We start from the raw sequence: 21,979 nt of genomic DNA, 5'->3' as shown, positions 1-21,979 counted from the left end.
ACATAAGCTTCAGGTTACAGACTCTGCTAACCCAGAAATAGTGCTTCAGGTTAAGAACTTTGCTTCAGGATGAGAGCAGAAATCGTGCTCCGGCGGCACCGGGAGGCCCCATTAGCTAAAGCAGTACCTTAGATTAAGAACAGTTTCAGGTTAAGTACAGACCTCCGAAACAAATTAAGTACTTAACCTGAGGTACCACTGTACATTCCTTGGCTTACTGGGCTCAGTCCTCACTATTTTTTGTGAGGTGACCTCATTACATTTTCGGGAAGTGGGGAGCTTTAAAAAATGGATTTGTGCATATATTGAGATTCACCTGAGTGTGCTGATACCTCCGCCTTGTTTCTCTGTAGCCCTGTTTTGGCAACAGTCCTGTCAGCACTCACCAGCTGAGTTTGCTACTAGGAGGAGTGATTGATGAGGCAGTAGTACTGCTGGCCAAGTTAGCTGGGTTTGTAAGGAAGCAAAATGGAGATGTTCCAAAATTTGTCAACACTTGGTCTTGCTTTGGAAGATTAACTGTGCCACAGCTGCATGTTGTTATATTCTACATTATAATTTAAACAGTTGCAATGCTTATTTTTTCTTTATACTTCATTTGATATTAAAATCAAAATACATCCAAGAAATATATAAAAACTGCCATCTGCAAAATGCATTTCACCACACACAGTTACTCCCACAGTGGCATTTCCCCATATGGAACTAAATTATACAAGTATGAAAGGAAAAATAAAGATAAAAAGCAAACCCCCTTTTATCCCATTTAAGACATTCTGCCACAGGGTCAACACCTAGAGCCTAAAATTATTCTGTGGCCTAATTTTGTCCTAGTATTCACTGAAGAGCTGCCATGTATATTGTAGTTGCTGTTAATGCTCTTAACATTATGTTAGTTGCTGTACACAAAAGAAACAAAATGGCAAATCCCTACCTATAGGTTACCATTAATCTGAACACACAGAAAAGATAGGAATGTAAGAAATGGATAATTAATGGGTTTTTTAAAAATGATTTTTAAAGTTTGCTAGAACTTCAATAGATGTTCTTCTCAACTGCAAGATCTCTCCCCCCTGCCGGCAAAACATATTCTATTCCTTATTTGTCATCATACTGCACCCCAAACTATTATGTCCCCTGCATCTGGGACATCATAGTCACCCAAAACAGGACTCTGTTTCGGACAACTTACAGGTCATTCCACTTGTAGGAAGACATTGCCCTCACATTCTACAGTTCCATCCTGAGAATGTGTCTGAATTTTCTCCTTGCAGCATTTCCTACTCCACAGCTGCATAGGAGCATTTGGCTGCAGAATCATTTAAGGGCTCTTAAATAATTGCAGGCAGTTTCCGGGTGGGGTGAAGTGAGGTCCTGCCAGCCTCCTTAAGCCTTAAGGGGTCAGCAAACTTTTTCAGCAGGGGGCCGGTCCACTGTCCCTCAGACCTTCTGGTGGGCTGGACTATATTTTGGAGATAAAAAAAATGAACAAATTCCTATGCCCCACAAATAACCCAGAGATGCATTTTAAATAAAAGGACACATTCTACTCATGTAAAAACATGCTGATTCCCAGACCATCCACAGGCCAGATTTAGAAGGAGATTGGGCTGGATCCAGCCCCCAGGCTTTCGTATGCCTACCCATGCCTTGAGGCAGCCTTTCTCAAGCTTGGGTCCCCAGATGTTTTTGGCCTACAACTCCCATCATCCCTGACCACTGGTCCTGTGAGCTAGGGATCATGGGAGTTGTAGGCCAAAAACATCTGGGGACCCAAGGTTGAGAACCACTGCCTTAAGGCGACTCTACCCTTTCTTGAGACATCTTCTATATATTTCAGCTAAAAGGGCCTACAGGGAGCTGTCCGTGGTGCTGATCTGTCTTAAGCTGTCTGACTTGAATGAAGTAAGTGCTTGTTACTGCTTCCTGTTCCTCTGCAAGGCTCAAACCCCAGCCGAACAGGATACAAGCCCTTGCCCCCAATTCTATCAGTCAAGACAACTTTCAGAATCAAATGCAGAGAGCAGGATCCATGTGCAGAAGCTGGCTTTTATTAGGTGGGCAGAGGCATGCTAGAGTAACTGCATTAACCAAGCAGCTAATGAATGCATAACCCCATGGCAAGCCAGCATGAAGAGTTGCCCATTTGACAGCACCCATCTGCATGAACATTACTGGAAATGCACCTTTCGCTGCTCCTGGAATTCACAAGCATCAGAGTATTCAAGTGGCTATGATCATCTGGGATAGGCTTGGAAACAAACTCTGAAGCTTGTTTAAAAATTAGCTGAAAAATACAAGGTGAAAGAGGATTCGTGACTTCTCCACCACCTTCCCTCATCCCTCAAAGCAGTCTCTGTGCCCCCTAAGCAATCCCTGCTGCCAGAAGCTTGCGCAAGTCATGCTGGCTGGTGGCTCTGCAGTGTCAGTCTCTCCCATCACTGCTGGCCAAGGATTAAGCCCCACAGCTTTGCTTGCTAAATGCAGCAACAATGCTGTTTGCCACATGACTGGCTAGAGGCATCCTTAAGCAATGGAAGCCACAAAAAGCTGTGCCCCAGTTGGCTCTGGGTATGCCTTTTTGACCAACCTCAGCGAAACTGGGCAAAAGGACTGAGCGGTAGCTCCCAGGACCAAACCTGAGGCTATTTTTACACTGGGCAAAAATATGTACTTCTGGTGAGACAAAAGACAAAAGAGGTCCACGCAGTAGCAGCTGTCTCCTACTGCTATACTAGCCTAGGCTTGCCATACATCAGGAAAATTCTGTCCTGGTTTTCGGGTGTAAAAATGGCATCAGGAGGGAATTTTGCTGAAGTGACAAAATGTCAGGGGAAACCCGGATGTATGGCAATGCAATGGGAAAAAGCAGTGGGAACAGCTCAAAATCACTATTTTTGGTGTAGGTTTCTCCCAATTTTGGCAGTTTTCTTAAAAAGGCTCAACGACTTTACTTTCTGAAATATGGCAACCCTATGACTTCTTAATCAAACCAGGGCAGGGTGAGTTCTTACAGAGTCAATGCATGTAAAGACTCAGTGCAGAGTGTGATATAGCTATTGGGGAGGGGGGACACTGCCCCATTTGCCTTCATGGCAAGCCCCAATTAACTAAAAATATGAACACACACACACACACACACACACACACAAACACGCATAAATACACATATAAAACGTGCAGACATTGTCTGTTGTTCAGGTTTCTCCAAATCTTCCAAGGAACTCTCTGACTTATGATCAGATTTCCTTTTATCTGAATCATCCCTAAGAACACAACTGTGGTATTATTATTATTATTATTATTACTAATATTTATACAATTTATACACCACCCTATACCTGGAGGATGGGACGCGGGTGGTGCTGTGGTCTAATCCACAGAGCCTAGGGCTTGCCAAACAGAAGGTTGGCGGTTTGAATCCCTGCGTCGGGGTGAGCTCCCGTTGCTACCGTGAGCTCCCTGTTCCTGCCAACCTAGCCGTTCGAAAGCACGTCAAGTGCAAGTAGATACAGTGGTGCCCCGCAAGACGAATGCCTCGCTAAACGAAAAACCCGCAAGACGAAAGGGTTTTCCGATTTTTAGCGGCTTCGCAAGACGAATTTCCCTATGGGCTTGCTTCGCAAAACGAAAGCCCATAGGGAAATCTCCGGGGACAGCGGGGAACCCTCCTCCCACCGCAAGCCCCGGGAAGAGAGGAGAAGCTGCGCGCCTTCCCCTCTGTTCCCGGACCTGTCCTGAAGGCTTGCGGTGGGAGGTCCGGGAACAGAGGAGAAGGCGCGCAGCTTCTCCTCTCTTCCCGGGGCTTGCGGTGGGAGGAGGGTTTTTCCTCCCCACCGCCAACATTCAGAAGGCTGTTCTGAAGGCTGGCGGTGGGAAGAAAAGCCCTTCTCCCGCCTCCAGCCTTCAGAAGAGTTCCCCGCAGGGCTCCCCAAGCTGTGAATGTCTGCCGCGCGCGAGGGGCGCTCTGCTTAAGAGCGCCCCTCGTGCGGGGCAGCAGGCTGCTATCCGCAGCTTGGAGAGCCCTGTGGGGAAGTCCGGCAGGGCTCCCCAAGCTGCAGATGTCTGCCCCACCCGAGGGGCGCTCTGCTTAAGAGCGCCCCTCGTGCGGGGCAGCAGGCTGCTATCCGCAGCTTGGAGAGCCCTGTGGGGAAGTCCGGCAGGGCTCCCCAAGCTGCAGATGTCTGCCCCACCCGAGGGGCGCTCTGCTTAAGAGCGCCCCTCATGCGGGGCAGCAGGCTGCTATCCGCAGCTTGGAGAGCCCTGTGGGGAAGTCCGGCAGGGCTCCCCAAGCTGCAGATGTCTGCCCCACCCGAGGGGCGCTCTGCTTAAGAGCGCCCCTCGTGCGGGGCAGCAGGCTGCTATCCGCAGCTTGGAGAGCCCTGTGGGGAAGTCCGGCAGGGCTCCCCAAGCTGCAGATGTCTGCCCCACCCGAGGGGCGCTCTGCTTAAGAGCGCCCCTCGTGCGGGGCAGCAGGCTGCTATCCGCAGCTTGGAGAGCCCTGCGGGGAAGTCCTGCAGGGCTCCCCAAGCTGCAGATGTCTGCCCCGGGCGAGGGGCGCTCTGCTTCAGAGCGTCCCTCGCACCCGGCAGCAGGCTGCTATTCGCAGCCTAGGCAGCCCTGCAGGAACTCTTCTGAAGGCTGGCGGCGGGAGAAGGGCTTTTCTTCCCACCGCCAGCCTTCAGAAGGCTGTTCTGAAGCCTGGCGGTGGGGAGAAAAGTCCTCCCCCCCACCAGCCTTCAGAAGAGGTCCGGGGAAAGACTGTCCCCGGACCTGGTCTGAAGGCGGTCTCCCTAGGAACGCATTAATTGATTTTCAATGCATTCCTATGGGAAACCGTGCTTCGCAAGACGAAAAACTCGCAAGAAGAAAAAACTTGCGGAACGAATTAATTTCGTCTTGCGAGGCACCACTGTAAATAGGTACCGCTCTGGTGGGAAGGTAAACGGCGTTTCTGGGCGCTGCCCTGGTTTGCCAGAAGCGGCTTAGTCATGCTGGCCACATGACCCAGAAGCTGTCTGCGGACAAACGCTGGCTCCCTCGGCCTATAGAGCGAGATGAGCGCCGCAACCCCAGAGTCGTCCGCAACTGGACCTAATGGTCAGGGGTACCTTTACCTTTATACCTGGAAGTCTCAACTACTCAAATGGGGCTGCAATCCAAACTGCCTTTGTGCAAGCTAGAGCTGTGGGTTTGGACTGAGGATAAATACCCCTCCCAGCCATGCTGGCCTCTGCCCTTGGAGTGATGCCAGCATCAATCTGATGTGCAACTGTTCTGGTGTGCCGCTGGCAGGATCCTCATCAGAGGCACCCACAGAAAGCCCACAAATGGGATGTTTCAAGGGTAGGGCTGAGATGGCCCAGGATCTGCTGGATCCCAAATTCAGTCCTACTGTTTGGGCCCAGTTTGGACCTGATTGCTGTACCAACTCCAGTGATTTGCCTTCCTAAGCCTTGAGTCCTGTTTGAATGGCAAGGCTGCAGATGCAACCCTGCTGTTCCCTGGCTGCGGTCTGGATTGCAGTGTAAGGCCCCTACCCTCACTTAATGCAAAAGAATGTGTATTTTGGCAACTACTACTATGAAGGATTCATTTCTACATGTGCTGTGAGAGATATATTAGAATTAATTGAAAATAACCATGTTTGCAGGGTGTATGCTGCATGTGTCAAGTTATTAGCTGAGTGATGTAGTTACCCTGTGCATTTCATCAGCATCATCTATTTGCATATACTAGATAGTAAAACTGAACACATTTCTTTTTTTTAATGCAGCAACCCAGAAATAAAGGTAGACCAATGCGAGCTAGGAATGCCTAGGGTTTCTTAAAATTAAAAAATGATATTGTAAAGTGTTTATACCATACACATTTCAATGCCATTTAGAAGTGAGTGGGTAATTAGCCTAAGGAAAATTTAATTAAGATAGCAAATAATATGTTGTACCATAAGAAGAAAGAAGTGTTGTTGTATCTGCAGTGGGAAAATGTAGTTTATGTACACTGAACATTCCCCTCCAGCTTGACAGGGTGAAAAATCGCCATCTCTTCAGAGACAGCTGGTAAAACATCAGGCTTCAAGACTAGTGTTAATCTACCTATCTTTTGCCTGATTTTTCTTTTTAAAAAACAGCCTCTAAGATGTAAAAGGAGCCCTTGTCTCTCCTTCTGGCTTCCACTTATTTTATCATCGCTGTCATTATCGTTTACAACATACCAGCATTATTTACAATTAGCACAACGAACCTGGTACAACTCCTTCTTCCAGTAAGGATGGCAGTCTAAATCTGGTAAGGAACAGGGAATAACATGGGTGTGCAGCCGCTGAATAATAAAAGATGAAATGCTTTTTATCTGCCAGCTCTAGCAGTCCAAGACAAGGCTGGTGCATCTATCTTTACCTTTCCCCCTTACTTACAGAGACAAAATACACAGCGATTGAAGAAAGAAGGCCACCAGCATCACGGCAGATGATAGTGACTGACAGTTTCCTGCTAATCCAGGAGGAAACAGAAAGAGCAAGAAGATTAAAGGATTCCCAGAAACATAAGATAGCCAGCTCTACAAGAAAATAGCATTCACTTCCAATTACTGTACATTGTGCTGTTAGGTTAAAAGTTAAAAAAAAAAATAAAAAGCAACAGGGGAAAGGCAATAAGAAAACTTCTTGAGGAAATTCTGTACAACACTGCTCCAAAAACATACCAAAAGGACCAAATTATGTAGTCCCAATGACTACCACTTTTGTTTGAAGCCCATAGATTGAAACAAAAATAAAATGTCTCAAAGGACATTCTGCAGTGAAAGAGCATGTCTTTTTTTTAATTCTATATAATTTGCATATAAAAATACACTACAAAAAATATTAGAACCCTTTATAGTAAACAAATGCATTTTATGAACGGAGAAGACACATGCAGTAGCAAAATGTATTTAAGGTAAATATGGCTGACCTATCTGATGAGATATGTATAGCATGAACCCTGCAATCCTATACTCACTTACTTGGGAGTAAGGCTCAGTAAACCCAGTGCAATATTTCTGAGTAAACATGCACAGGATTGCACTTGAAAACCTAAAATTACCATTTTAACCAATAGGAAATATGAGTGAAAGGGTTTCTCTTTCCCCTAACTTTAGGAAACTGGGCTGAGGTGAATGACAAGGTGGCACCCCTCCCCTCCTGACTGGACAGGTAGTTGGGTCTTTCTTCAACACTGACAATGGGGCCACCTGTCGCTCAACATCTGTTGCCTGAGGCAGCTACCTCATTCTGCCTAATGGTAGAGCAGGCCCTGTGTGGCAGCATGCAATATCAAAGGGTAAGCCAAACCTAAGTTGCACTGCTTAATTTACAGCACACACATTACACACAACCACAAATATAATTTTGTATTCAGTTAACGAAAAAGTTTTTGGCTTAATATTTCATGTTAAGGGTTTTCTACGTTCTTTCAAGCTCCAAAATGCTGGGAAACTGTAACTACTCAGAGTCATGCCCTCAACAGATGCATTATTCAGGCAATATTGATATAGGTTCCCCATTTGTGGAATGCCCTCTTTAGTGAGGTGCATCTGTCTCCATCATTATTAACTTTCAGCAACAATTTAAAAACATCACCCAGACACTTGGTGGCTGAAGAATACTGTTCCTGGCAACCCTGAGATCAGGAGATGAAATGATGTTTTTAACTGTAACTACTTTTAGTATGTTTTTAACTATGACTGCTTCTAGATTTTTTAACTGCAATTGTAATCAGAATGTTCTAACTGCTTTAGAATGTTTTCGTATTTAAATTGTGTTTGCCACCCTGGGCTCCTTCAGTATGAAGGTGGGATATAAATTCAATCAATCAATCAATCAATAGTATGGTTTCCTATCTACTATCTTGAAGCCAGAAGAGTACCAGATGTAGAAGGATCAACCCAAATCCCAGATTTGCCTGCACTGAAGTAGACACATGAAGTCTGCGAAACTGAAGCTACCATTCCATGCTAAAAGTAGCCAAGTGGTAGCCAGCTCATATCAGCCATGTAAGAGTTAGAAAGGAACTGCTAGCCACTGCCCCTCCAAAAAACCTGGGGCAACTCATGCCCTGGTTATCTCCCGCTTGAACTACTGTAATGTGCTCTATGTGAAGGTGTCTTGGAAACTACAATTAATCCAGAGTGCGGTTGCCAAACTGGTGACTGGAGCGGCCACCAGGACCATATAACACCGATCTTGAAAGACCTACATTGGCTCCCAGTACATTTTTGAGAACAATTCAAAGTGTTGGTGCTGACCCCTGTCTTTCAGCCTGGACAGTGAAATCTCCAAGGACTTTCTGGCAGTTTCCTCACTGTAAGGCTACAGGGAACCAGGCAGGGGGCCTTCTCAACAGCAGTGCCTGCCCTGTGGAACGCCCTCCCATCAGATGTCAAGGAGATGTGTAACTATCTGACTTTTAGAAGACTTCTCAAGGCAACCCTGTATAAGGAAGTTTTTAATGTTTTTTGTACAGTATATGCTGTAAGCCGCCCAGAGTAGCCGGGGCAACCCAGTCAGATGGGTGGGGTATTATTATTATTATTATTATTATTATTATTATTATTATTATTAAAGCCTGAGTATATGCTCTGCTCCCAAGGCTAAGGTTTCTTACATTTCCCTGATGACCAGTTTCAGCACCACCTATGACATCTGCCTAAGGCCCCAAGGTAAAAAAAAAGCCTAAGCAACAACGTGTCTGCTTACAAGATAATATTCTGTGCCTTCCATGAAGAAACCTTGCACGAGAATCAGCCATACATGTAGCTTCTCCTGAAGCTCAGTTTTGAAAGAGCAATGCTCAGGCTTATTGAACTAGGTTATTTTAGAAAGATGTTTTATCAACCACCAACAACCTCAAGTATAAAATAATTTTTCCAACTAATGACCAGCAGGATGACAACGTTTTTTAGTTCTTATCAGAAGCCCGCAGTCCAGTTCTGTGAAGAAAAAATTCATCAGTGACAGTATGAGAAGATTAAACCTCTTCCAATAGTGAAAACTGGCAGAAAATAAATAAAGCTGATAAATGATGGCACTTGCGAGTGAAGGTGCTGCAGATTTTACAAGTATTTATGGTTTTGTTCATAATGAAGAGGAAAGATTGAGAAAGCCCATATTCAGGAAAACATATCTGAGTTCTGAATTTATATAGAGGTATTCTCCATACATATAAGTTTGCAGTAACCATATGAATATGAACAAAAGGAAATAAACCAAGGACTTTGCACTCAATGATTGAGAAAAGGGTTTGGGAGAAAGATCTTTTTTCTCGTAGCAGAGTTAGCACAATGACGATAGCTCCAAGCACATTAAAACTTGGTTAGATTTTACATCTTCTCTAATCCACCTTTAAACAAACATTCCCCATGAAAATACTTAGGCTTGAATGAATAACAAGAATCTTAGCTTTGCAAATAAGTGAAACTCACAGAGTTTCCAGACGTTACAGCAAACATGCAATATTGGGTTAGAAAAAAATGCAGACTTTAAATCTGTTTTAGAGAGATTCATTTCACTTGCAGGGAGCCATGGTTGCATGGCTCCTCCTTTGCATGCTCCCAGAAACACAGTGGGAAGCCAGTGGGAGGAGGGAGCAGAGGCTGAGAGCAAGCTAAGCCCTACCCACAATGGTAACTTGAGCTCAGGGCTCAGGTTAACCCTTTCTCTCTCTCTCTCTCTCTCTCTCTCTCTCTCTCTCTCTCTCTCACACACACACACACACACACACAAATGAGAATCAATAACTGTATACAGTGGTACCTTGGTTCTCAAGCTTAATTCATTCTGGGAGTCCGTTCGACTCCTGAAACCATTCGAAAACCAAGGCACAGCATCTGATTGGATGCAGAAGCTTCCTGCACTCAAGAGGAAGCTGTGTAGGATGTTTGGCTTCTGAAACACGTTCGCAAACCGGAACACTTACTTCCAGGTTTGTGGCATTCGGGAGCTGATTTGTTCGGAAGCCAAGCCGTTCGAGTACCAAGGTACCATTGTATTAAAACACTTGAGGCTACCTGAAAGTTTCTTGTGGGAAGACTACAGAGTTTTCCAGTTACATGCATAAGGCATAACTATGGATCACAAAGTACAGACAGACTTCATGTAAACCTTAGTCAAGGGCTTCAGAAAGCATACATAGCTCTGTCCATAACCTTTCACATATTGCTGTGCTGTGTACATAGGCCTTTAGTCCTGACCACATCATATACTGCTGCACCTCAGTCATAGTAATACGGGTTGGGAAAAAGGTCACACAGGGTAAACTGCCACAGCATAAGAGCCCGAGTTTGTGCAGAGTTAGGTCAGAGAGCTCCCTCAAACTTAGGCCTTGAAAGTACTGTAGCTTATGGACTACAGTATTTTTCGCCCCATAGGACGCACCGGCCCATAGGACGCACCAAGTTTTTTTGGGGGGGGGAAATAAAGAGAAAAAAAATATTTCCCCCCCAGGTGCTTGTGGGGCCGGCAGCGGGGAGAAGTGCTCTTCTCCCCGCTGCCCGCCTGCAGACCAGGTTCGGGGACAGCGAGAGGACGCGCTGTGCCTCCCAACTGTCCCCAGAGCTTGTGGGGCAGGCAGCGGGGAGAAGAGCTCTTCTCCCCGCCGCCCGCCTGCAGATAAGGTCCGGGGACAGCGGGAGGACGCGCTGCACCTCCCAGCTGTCCCCGGAGCTTGCAGGGCTGCCCGCCTGCAGACCAGGTCCGGGGACAGCGGGAAGACACGCTGCGCCTCCCCGCTGTCCCCGGAGCTTGCGGGGCTGGCGGCCGGGAGAAGCACGCGTCTCCCCGCCGTCAGCCTCCAAACCACATCGGGAGACAGCGGGATGGCAGCGTTCCGCCTCCCCGCTGTCCCCCGACCTTGTGGGACTGGCGCTGCGGCTCTCCAGGCTTCAGCGAAAGCCTGCATTCGCCCCATAGGACGCACACGCATTTCCCCTTCATTTTTGGAGGGGAAAAAGTGCGTCCTATAGGGCAAAAAATACGGTATATAGCTTCCTTGCTCCCAAGATCAGAAACTTTCCTGAGGTTGGCCCTGTTGCACAGTAGGTTCTTTGTCTCACCTCAAGGAAGAGTGACATAGCTGCATGCGTAAACTGAATATTTTACTTAGTATCATGAGGCGTTACCGGTTACAAGAGAAGCAAGGAGGAAAGTGAAGAGAAATTGCAACTCACAACACAGGAAGGCTGCTGAGCCCACCCACTCATTCTACTTCCAGATACATTAACCCATTAAGTGTGTCTTTGTCTTCTCTGAGTACAGTGGGTGTTAATTAAAGACTGTTGCTTACTCTAGCAGACCCTTGGGAACTAGCTCAGAACCACAGGGCTCCTTGAGGCATTGACTTCTTTCGCAACTCCTAAGAGGAGTGCTGTGGCCTAGAATTTGACTGAATGATAAATACACCGTTTTCTTATCTACTTAGTTCAATGGAAAGCTCTCCTCAGATTAAAATTAATATTTCAATATGCAAATTGCAAATTGCACTTTACAAAATTTCATCTAAACAATCACTGAAGACAGCAGTTTCTTGCACAGCCTGCCTCTTGCTGAATACAGGGAACTAGATTGGTCACCCGTGCTGGAAACAGATGCTGGTTCCAGGGAAATTTTATTATGATTTGCCTTGCATCAGCTGGGAAAAGGATTCTGCTTGTTATTGGAATGAAGAGCAACAACAATGGAGAAAATTCTTACTGATGTGTCACCTTTCACAACTGTTCAGCTTTAAAGTCCATCTAAAGAATTTAGGGTCGGAACTCTTGCGTTTTTTGTTTGTTTGGAAAAATTGTGTTCTCTAGAAAATGAATGAATGTGTACTTTCTGAAAATGTTACTAAACACCTTCTATATGGACTCACTATTTAAAAAGGGGGGGGGGATGTGAATACGTCAAAGGGTTAGGCCATGGGTAGGCAAACTAAGGCCCAGGGTTGGATCCGGCCCAATCGCCTTCTAAATCTGGCCCATGGACGGTCCGGGAATCAATGTGTTTTTACATGAGCAGACTGTGTGCTTTTATTTAAAATGCATCTCTGGGTTATTTGTGGGGCATAGGAATTCATTCAATTTTTTTTCTTTTCAAAATATAGTCCGCTGTCCATCCCACAAGGTCTGAGGGACAGTTGACCGGCCCCCTGCTGAAAAAGTTTGCTGACCCCTGGGTTAGGCTGTGGGCCATCCTTTCTTCTGTGATTGAACAATTACTCACAAACATAACCCCAGTGAAGTGAAAGAAGCCTGGAATGGTTTTTATTTTCTTGAGTTGATGAAAAGAAACCATTCTGGAAGTAGCCTAACAGTAACTTTACAGTGCAATGCTGTACATTTGTGCGGCTTTGCTCCATTTGGGATGTTGTTGTTGTTTAGTCGTTTAGTTGTGTCCCACTCTTCGTGACCCCATGGACCAGAGCACACCAGGCACTCCTGTCTTCCATTGCCTCCCCCAGTTTGGTCAAACTCATGCTGGTAGCTTCGAGAACACTATCCAACCGTCTCGTCTTCTATCGTCCCCTTCTCCTTGTGCCCTCCATCTTTCCCAACATCAGGGTCTTTCCCAGGGAGTCTTCTCTTCTCATGAGGTGGCCAAAGTATTGGAGCCTCAGCTTCACAATCTGTCCTTCCAGTGAGCACTCAGGGCTGATTTCCTTAAGAATGGATAGGTTTGATCTTCTTGCTGTCCATGGGACTCTCAAGAGTCTCCTCCAGCACCATAATTCAAAAGCATCAATTCTTCGGCGATCAGCCTTCTTTATGGTCCAGCTCTCACTTCCATACATCACTACTGGGAAAGCCATAGCTTTTACTATACAGACCTTTGTTGGCAAGGTGATGTCTCTGCTTTTTAAGATGCTGTCTAGGTTTGTCATTGCTTTTCTCCCAAGAAGCAGGTGTCTTTTAATTTTGTGGCTGCTATCACCATCTGCAGTGATCATGGAGCCCGTTTGGGATATGCCTGGCCAATTCACTGCAGGTCTTTTAGTGGGCACAACATTTGCTTGTTTTAGATGCACCTTTCTTGCTGTGCCCCCCAAAGTAGGCTTCAGACAGCTTAAAGATTAAAAGCATGTGTTTTCTGTTTACTATTTGGTTTGTTGCTCCTGAGGAAAAAGCTTCTGCAACTTTGTTTATTCGTATAACGAAGTATGATAAGGTCAAGTGCTTTTTAGCCATCTGTTCCCCACTCTGCTATGGATATCGCCCTTCGTGAAAAGCAGCCTCTCTCGCGGCGCAGAGTGATTGCTTCGTGCAAAATACCAGTAGCCTAACTGTGCAGCTGCGCCTGCTGTGCACACAAACGTGTTCCCTTCGCTGAACTAATTTGTATCTGCTGGGCCAGCTTAATGCAACGCTTCCTTAGCATCCCCCTTGCCAACTGTGACAGCTGCTGCAAGGAGACCTGTGGTGCATGCGAAGCCCCTTCGTAGCCTCTCTCAGTTGTGTCTGCACCGAAACATCACAGGGTAGTACGCTTCTGTAAAGCACATGGATGTGCTCCTGGAAAGTATATGAAGCATTACAAACGATGGCTTTACACAACAATACTCAGTAAAAAGGGGACAACTTTAAGCTATGTCTTGCAAACATATTCTATCAACTTACTATGACGATATAGTCCCTTCCATCCTCTGAGCGAGACACACAGACTACCTATGCTAACAGAAAAATGCAATTTTTTCAGGCAGATATAAAAGTCAGTCACACAGAATAATAACATTATTTGGACATAGTTACAAGAGTTTAGAACTGGGTAGTCAAATGGTCCGGGATTTTCTAGACATTATCTTGTTTCTTCAAGCTCTGTCAACTTGGTTTTCTGAAGCTTCATGCATGCAATTCTCTATGCACCTGCATTAATCTATTATTATTATTATTATTATTATTATTATTATTATTATTAGTCCGTAACTTTATCTTGCCCAGGGCACCCGAAAGCAACTTACAACCAAAAAACAGGCCAAAAAAACCACAACTCCCACATAAATACATTAAAACCAAGTGGAAAGAGAAATACACTAAAAACATCCCATTCAAAATGTATTTTGAAAAATATGATGAATCTTATTCTCTTCTATATCTATATTCAAATGGCACTATTTAGAATCTGAGAACAGGAGGGGGGAATACACAAAAGCTGGAGGCACTTTTTAGATGGCAAATCCCACTGAATTTAGCAGAACTAACTTCTGCAAAAATGTAAGATAGGAAAGGCAGGCAGGCCATGTTAATGTACTCTTCATCCTGAAAATAAAACAGAATCTCTCATACAGAATCTCTCATTTAGAAACCTGTAATTTTATGTGATTATCTGCAAGAAATGCTGTTTGCAAAAATAGTATGCTAGAAATACTCTTATGCTGAAATACAAAATGCATATACATAATTTACATGTCAAAGGGAAGGGAAACTGTTTTGTTATAGTCCTAGAACATTTTTTATGCTTTTTGGAATATACAACACTTACACTTTAGGACAAGTTACAGATAGGTAGCCGTGTTGGTCTGCCATGGTCAAAACAAAATAAAAAAATTCCTTCCAGTAGCACCTTAAAGACCAACTGAGTTAGTTCTAGGTATGAGCTTTCGTGTGCATGCACACTTCTTCAGATACATATCTGAAGATAGGTATCTGAAGAAGTGTGCATGCACACGAAAGCTCATACCTAGAACTAACTCAGTTGGTCTTTAAGGTGCTACTGGAAGGAATTTTTTTATTTTGTTTTGACTTTAGGACAAGAAAATGAGAGGAATCTTGCATTTTATTTATTGGATATATATTCCCTTTGACTCCCTGAAAAGGCTTAAATCATAATTATAAGCTCTTCTGTGGAAAGTCTGATCAACATCTGCAAGATAAACAGCAATAAATCTGAAACAAGCATGAGAACTATGCATGTAAGCAGCTTCCAACAATTTAATGAAAAATTTAACTCTCCACAATTGCCTGCCTCTCTCCTCCATCCACTCCCTGATAATGGATCAAATCCTGATAATGGACCAGGTCCACAACGCTGAACAATGCACTAAAAACTGAGCCACACAATCAGCAGGTTCACACTATGCATCTGTGATTGTATTATATACCGCTTGTAGCTGAAGGTGGAGACTGGATGTAGAAATATCCCGACATATCCAAAGCTCGCTCTCTATAGAAAACTAAAACACCAGGCAGAAGACTGGCCTTTATCATTTCAATCCCAATTATGCCACTTAAAAAATAATAAAAAATGAGCATTATTTAGGATTCTCTAAGGACAGACATCCCTTCACTGCTACTCACACCCCCAGAAACATCAGAAAGACCAATAATTAGTGAAGCACAGTTATGTAGAGACCAGGAAGTTTAGGTGACATCCAACTACGTCATACAGAAGTCCATTGATTTCAGAAGTCATACTCTGATTATGACTTGAATAAGGTCAAATTCACTAAGTTCCTTTGGTAAAGGTAAAGGTAAAGGGTCCCCTGACCATTAGGTCCACTCACGGATGACTCTGGGATTGCGGTGCTCATCTCGCTTTATTGGCCGAGAAAGCCGGCGTACAGCTTCTGGGTCATGTGGCCAGCATGACTAAGCCACTTCTGGCGAACCAGAGCAGTGCACGGAAACGCTGTTTACCTTCCCGCCAGAGCAGTACCTATTTATCTACTTGTACTTTGATGTTCTTTCAAACTGCTAGGTTGGCAGGAGCTGGGACCGAGCAACAGGAGCTCACCCCGTCGCGGGGAGTCGAACCACTGACCTTCTGATCGGCAAGTCCTAGGCTCTGTGGTTTAACCCACAGCACCACCTGCGTCCAAAGTACCTTTGGTAGCAAGCCATTATTTGTCAGCCCCATCACAATATATGTATGCCAACCATTTTGAATACACAAAAAACAAACCACAGCTCTGAGATTTTCAGTATCACTGATTCCAATTCAAAGTGTGTGCACAAATGCATATGAACGTTTTATTATTATTATTAGTAGTAGTAGTAGTAGTATACCCCACCCATCTGGCTGGGTTTCCCCAGCCATTCTGGGTGCCTTACAGCATATATAAAACATAGTATCAAAAAATATCAAACAGTTGAAGCATCTGCTGTATTGTTAACAAACAATTGAAGTTTCTAGATTTTGGAGTTTTGACATCTTTTTCATTTAAAATTATCTATATATCTATCTGTCTATCATCTTCCAAGTATTACCTTGAAAGTGTTTTATGAGTTATCTGCTGCTAGGAATGGGGAAAAAATGTACTATGTGGTTTGTTTTAGAGTACAATTGTACACATTTCTATTCCGAAGCAAGTACCATTAAATTTAATGAGACTTACTCCTAGGTTAAGTGAATTTAGGATTGCAATCTGAGGCATTATGAAAGAGAAGAATGGAATTAAACACACAATTGTCATTTTAGACTTGTGTTTAATGTAACATAAAGTTCTGGCCTCAACACACACATTTGCTCAGATGTACTTTTTGGCAAAAGTGCAATCTGCAACTAGTGCAAGTTTTTGTGTGGCAACTGTTATATTAAAATTTAAATTATTTCTAGTAATAAAAACCTTGCTTTAATAACTTCAGAAGCAAATAAATGCTGGCAGAAAAAGAGAACTTATTTTGAAAGAAGAAAATCTTAGTAATTCTCTAGAGAAAGAAAGAAATACTGCATACTTTGTGCAGAAGCAAAGCATGGATTGCGCTTTATTTCTGTGTTATACAGGTTACTCTCAAAGGGTTAGACAGCTTGATTATAAGAAAATAGTGTCATAATATAACCTTTGTATTAATGGCAGTAAAATATGGGAGATGCTTTTTAAACCTGTGTTTGGCTGATCTTTGGGGCCATAAAAGAAAGCTGCAGTACATGCAACAATAACTTTTACCGATAGCAGCAGCCGGATATTACAGTCCTCAGATGTAAATTTTATGAAAAAGAACATTATTATGAACTTTGCAGACAGTTATTATGTCTCATTTTCAGCTGTTTAGCACAGTTCCAAAGAGGTTTCAGCTAATGAATGCAGAATGAGATTTAAAGTTATTAGAAAGCTCTTAGTTTGAGTTTAGCACTGACAGGTTAGCAAATTACACACACACACACACACACACACACACACACACACACCTTTGACAGGTTACATCTTATGGTCAACTGGTGATAAATGTTGCAAAAACTGTAAGATTGTTTCCCCTTACACCAAGCCAAAAGCATTTGTTTACCATGCCATGACCCAACCATTCTAAGTAGTTTTGCTGTATTAAAAAGCTAGGGCTGAATTAGGTGTTGGGAGTGCAGCAAAGCAACTGAAATATTCATTTCCTTACATGCCAACCTCTGACTGACTCTCTCTGACCATATTCTCAGCATATCAATTTTCACTGTGTGAACTGACCACTTAATGAGTATTCAGGTTCTGTAACAACAGCAAAAAGGCATAATCTTTGTAGCTATTGCTTCTTAACCATTTTTAGCCTAGTCATGCCTGAGTGGAGTGTGGCCCAATATCTTAGTAACACAGTACATATATATAAACTTTGCCCTAGTTGTATGGGATCTTTGTTTCCTCAAGCCGCTCCTTTATGAATGAGTGAATATTTTTTTCTCATAGAAAACTCATGTTGCTAGTTGCTACGGTAAGATCTGAGAGCTCCCTGTATCTGTTCTGTTGTTTAGAAGTATCTCTCAAAAAAGCATGTCTTGAATAGAAAGGAATTTATTATTAAATTGCATTAGCAATAGTAGTTCCCTTCTACTGCCTGCACCTACTAATTGTAGACTCTCCTGAACCTTGACTTCTAGTTCCTTCAAACCCAAAAGGGAGATGTACAATCACAAGTTTTAAGCACTACACAATCCTAAACTGGCTAAGAGAGTGCTAGACTTATTAATTCCCCACCTGCAATGGTTCTAGGGGTTGCTTGTGCGTAAGTTGCCGCCACTCTTGGCTTGGTTGCCTGGTTGAACCCTTTCTGTCTGGACAGCCCTTCACTTCGTGGCTGTCTCAGTCGCTGGCAGAATCCATCAGTGGGCATTTTTTGAACCTCTTCCAGCAAATAAGTTCTTTGACGCCAAGTCTCCTCCTACTCTCCCTGCACGGAAGTCTTCTGCGCAGGGAGGGAGTGGGCAGTGGAGGACCCGTGCTCTCCCCGCTGGTTTCTGGCGAAGAGTCTTGGAGCCTCCTCTCCAAATCCCCTCTCTGCCCCCCTTCTCCACTGGTGTTACGCTGATTTCCTTCCCCAGCAGATGGGCTGCCTCTCTCCCTACTGGGACCCTCTCCGGCATCCCTCTGGAGCCTTCCCTCCGCCTCCAGCTCTGATGGCAGTTCCCTGACACCACCCTATACAGTCGTATCTTGGAAGTCAAATGGAATCCATTCCGGAAGTCCATTTGATTTCCAAAATATTCAAAAACCAAAGTGCGGTTTCTCCTGTAGCCAATCAGAAGCTGTGGAAGCCCCATCAGACATTTGGCTTCCAAAAACAGTTCGCAAACTGAAACACTCACTTCTGGGTTTGCGGCATTCGGGAGCCAAAACGTTGAAGAACTAAGCTGTTCAAAAACCAAGGTACGACTGTATTTCTTTTATATGTGGAGTCAAGATTTTCTGCTTTTAATAGTACATCAATAACAGCAAGACAATGTGTTCCCCACCCCGCAAGTAGTGGAAAGTTCCAATAGGGATGCTACAGGATTTAGACCCTTTGAATGAGCACTGGGGACTTACGGTGTCTTTGTGATATTAGTTTTATTTTACAAATATATAAGCAGCCTGTGTTGGAAGCAAACATGCACCCCTAAACAGGGAGTAGATCTTCTAAGTCTGTATACACAAACCCTGTACCCCCACTGAATTTCATACAACGCACTAAACACACCAACACACATCTCAAAACTCTGCCATTCTTTGTTGGATTCTCTTGCCCTTCAAACTGAAAAACCTGGCTCCAAACTATTTCAATGTCTGGGCCCCTCATCTCTGAACGATGTAAGGGCCAGATCCTAGTCCAATCGCATGGGAGGTGGGCAGGAACAACCTATAATCAATTAGGATTACGCGACAAAATTCTCAGCCATCCGTTCACCATGCTTAAGATGACCAAACTCAGAACTGTACCGATGGTTCCAGTTCCACGTATGGGCAGACCTTCAGCAATTTTTTTAAAAAAGAAATTGTAACAGAAGAATAAAAATGATATGCGGAAGGAACGGATTAATAAATTGCATGAGAATTTTACAGCAGATAGGGACCAGCATAACTAACGGAGCTTGCGAGCTGGAACGATGCATTAATTCATTTTTATTTTTAAATGTCTCTAGATAATGCTTCAGGATGCGTTAACTTAAGTTGCTCTTCTTTCAGGCTTTATTTAGGCCATGAAAACCACTCTGAAATTAATAAAACTAATAAACAAAAGCAAAACAAACATTAAACGGATGAGAAGGTAACAAACCTTACTTGTGGTAGAGAATCTTTTTTTTATAAAAAAAAATCTTACTCACTTGGAACACTACACAGATGATCAGTATTCCACTTCTATCAAATCATAGAATTGTAGAGGTGAAAGGGGACCCTGAGGATCATCTAGTCCAACCCCTGGCAATGCAGGAATATGCAATTGTCCCATTTGGGAATCAAACCTGCAACCTTGGCATTATAACCACCACCCTCTAACCAATTAAGCTAGCCAGGCCATACATTGAGATATAAGGCATTCTATTCACAGACCTCCATTCTAGCCTCTATTTTTGAATCTCAGTACAGTGGTACCTCGGGTTAAGAACTAAATTAGTTCTGGAGGTCTGTTCTTAACCTGAGGTACCACTTTAGCTAATGGGGCCTCCCGCTGCCGCCGCGCGATTTCTGTTCTCATCCTGAAGCAAAGTTCTTAACCCGAGGTACTATTTCTGGGTTAGCGGAGTCTGTAACCTGAAGCATCTGTAACCTGAACGTCTGTAACCTGAGGTACCACTGTAGAAGTACAGTGGTGCCCCGCAAGACGAATGCCTCGCAAGACGGAAAACCCGCTAGACGAAAGGGTTTTCCGTTTTGGAGGTGCTTCGCAAAACGAATTTCCTATGGGCTTGCTTCACAAGATGAAAATGTCTTGCAAGTTTTTCCGACTCCCCCCCCCTTTTTCTAAGCCGCTAAGCCGCTTATCTGCTTATCCGCTAAGCTGCTAAAAGCCGCTAATAGCGCTAATCCGCTAAGCCGTCAATGGGCTTGCTTCGCAAGACGAAAAAAACCGCAAGATGAAGAGAATCACGGAACGGATTCTTTTCGTCTTGCGAGGCACCACTGTACAAATCTGGATATACTGTATATCATTTTGCCTTTCTATTTTCTGAGGCAGTGCCCTTCGTGAGGAGTTCCCTGCTCCACTGTTCCTTTCTCCTCTATTTGTGTTCCACTGGCATTTGAATACTCTTTTTAAAGGAGAAAAAGCCTTCAATTCTGCTGTTGATCAATTTAATTAATTTATAATTACCTCCAGTTTCTGTGTTCTTTGTGTCCTGTGGGGGGGTTTTGTGTGTGCTGCTTTTAGCTTTTTTTGCAACTGCTTTAATGATAACAGTATTTTGGTTTTGACCTTTGTGGTTTTATACTTCATTTGCAACCCCTTCTTGGAGTCAGAAAGCAGGATACTTTTCAAAGGCAGGAGAAAAGCAGGATGCAATATTTTTCTATAAACAAAATAACTAAATAAATTCATATTATGTTTAATATTAAATGGCTTGTGGTTTGGGGAAGAACTGCAGCTTGGTGGTACAGTAAATGCTTTTCATGAAGAAGATTCCAGGTTCAGATCCTGACATCTTCAGATAAGGCTGGGAAGACTCCTGCCTAAAACTCTGTGGAATTGCTGTCAGTCAATATAAAGATACTATCAAGCTAGACAGAGCCACGATCTGACTTGTATAAGGCAGTTTTCTATACTTCTGTGAGTTGCTGACCTGGCAGTTCTCAGCCTGATCTAAAACCTGTCAGAAAGGCTTACAGCATACTAAATGCGGAATTTCTACCAAGCACACAAGGGCTATTGTCAATGTAATCAAAGGTTACCTTTGCTGAAGATAACTTTTGATGAAGAGAGATTATACCAGGTGTTGCTGCAGAAGTCATCATTGTAAAAATTTCTCTTAGGTCACGGTATTGATCAAATGCATAGTTGAGTAAAAACAACATGAAACATGACTAGTATTTCAGCTACTAAAAGGAGTCGAGGACCCTCCTACTACATCAACATGTGAATATGTAAAGCCGTTGGTCAGCAAAAACTCCAGTCATGAGTTATTCAAGCATCTCTTCCAAGAATTTTACCCCAATGATTATTTTTTAAAAATTGTTTTCAACAACAACAGTAACAACTTTTAACAGTTCCAAGCATAATTGCATTGGGGGGGGGCACTTGGAGCAGCATTTTCCATATTAAATTAATAATAAAAGGTATATGCAAATGCTGTGTTGCAGGTGTCTGCAAGTCTGCAAAGGGAATTGACTCAGGCAGAAGCACACTTCATTTTTAAGTCTCTGTGTTAAACCTTACCTGTTTAGGTATTCGAAAAAGGGTGTTCTTAAAGAATATATCTTTGGCCTGGCTCCATGTTCCATCAATGATAATGATCACATAGGGATCAGGTGAGCTCAAGTCGACCTCTTCCAAATTTGCTGCTCCAGCTCCAGGATATAATATTAAGGTATTTTTATTTCTGCACACAGATGCCAGCTCAGGGTACCTACAGAAATATTGAAAAAGTGACTTTAGTGTTTTCTTTCTTTCTTTCTGAGAAGTACAAATATAGAACTTGCTCGTCTTTTTCGATCCTGCCTATCCCATTTCACCTCACGATAAACCTGGATTCTAAGTATTCACACATATGAAATCTGTTTAACATACTTAGCCCCACTGGCTTAGGAAACTTACAATTCTTCATTCATCGGAATGAAACTACTTATTTACAATC

General features: G+C 43.6%; 1 protein-coding gene and 1 long non-coding RNA gene across 5 annotated transcripts in view; one reads left to right on the top strand and one right to left on the bottom strand.

Annotated features, from left to right (window-relative positions):
* Positions 1-6,796, top strand: part of LOC309352203 — a 35,862-nt gene extending 29,066 nt beyond the window's left edge. For all 3 annotated transcript variants that reach the window (XR_014161127.1, XR_014161128.1, XR_014161129.1), the window contains one exon: positions 6,421-6,796. This is a non-coding gene — a long non-coding RNA (uncharacterized lncRNA). The remainder of the gene's footprint in view (positions 1-6,420) is intronic.
* Positions 1-21,979, bottom strand: part of DTWD2 (DTW domain containing 2) — a 766,281-nt gene that overhangs the window by 690,303 nt on the left and 53,999 nt on the right. For both annotated transcript variants that reach the window (XR_014161118.1, XM_081880576.1), the window contains exon 4: positions 21,562-21,751. Coding sequence is in view for 1 of the 2 variants with exons in the window: in XM_081880576.1 (XP_081736702.1) it covers positions 21,562-21,751 (190 nt within the window). In the remaining variant the exon portion in view is untranslated. The remainder of the gene's footprint in view (positions 1-21,561; positions 21,752-21,979) is intronic.

The sequence above is a fragment of the Podarcis erhardii genome (assembly GCF_964252035.2).
Source record: "Podarcis erhardii genome assembly, chromosome: 11".
Lineage (NCBI taxonomy): Eukaryota > Metazoa > Chordata > Lepidosauria > Squamata > Lacertidae > Podarcis > Podarcis erhardii.
This window is presented reverse-complemented; position numbering and strand designations above follow the sequence as displayed.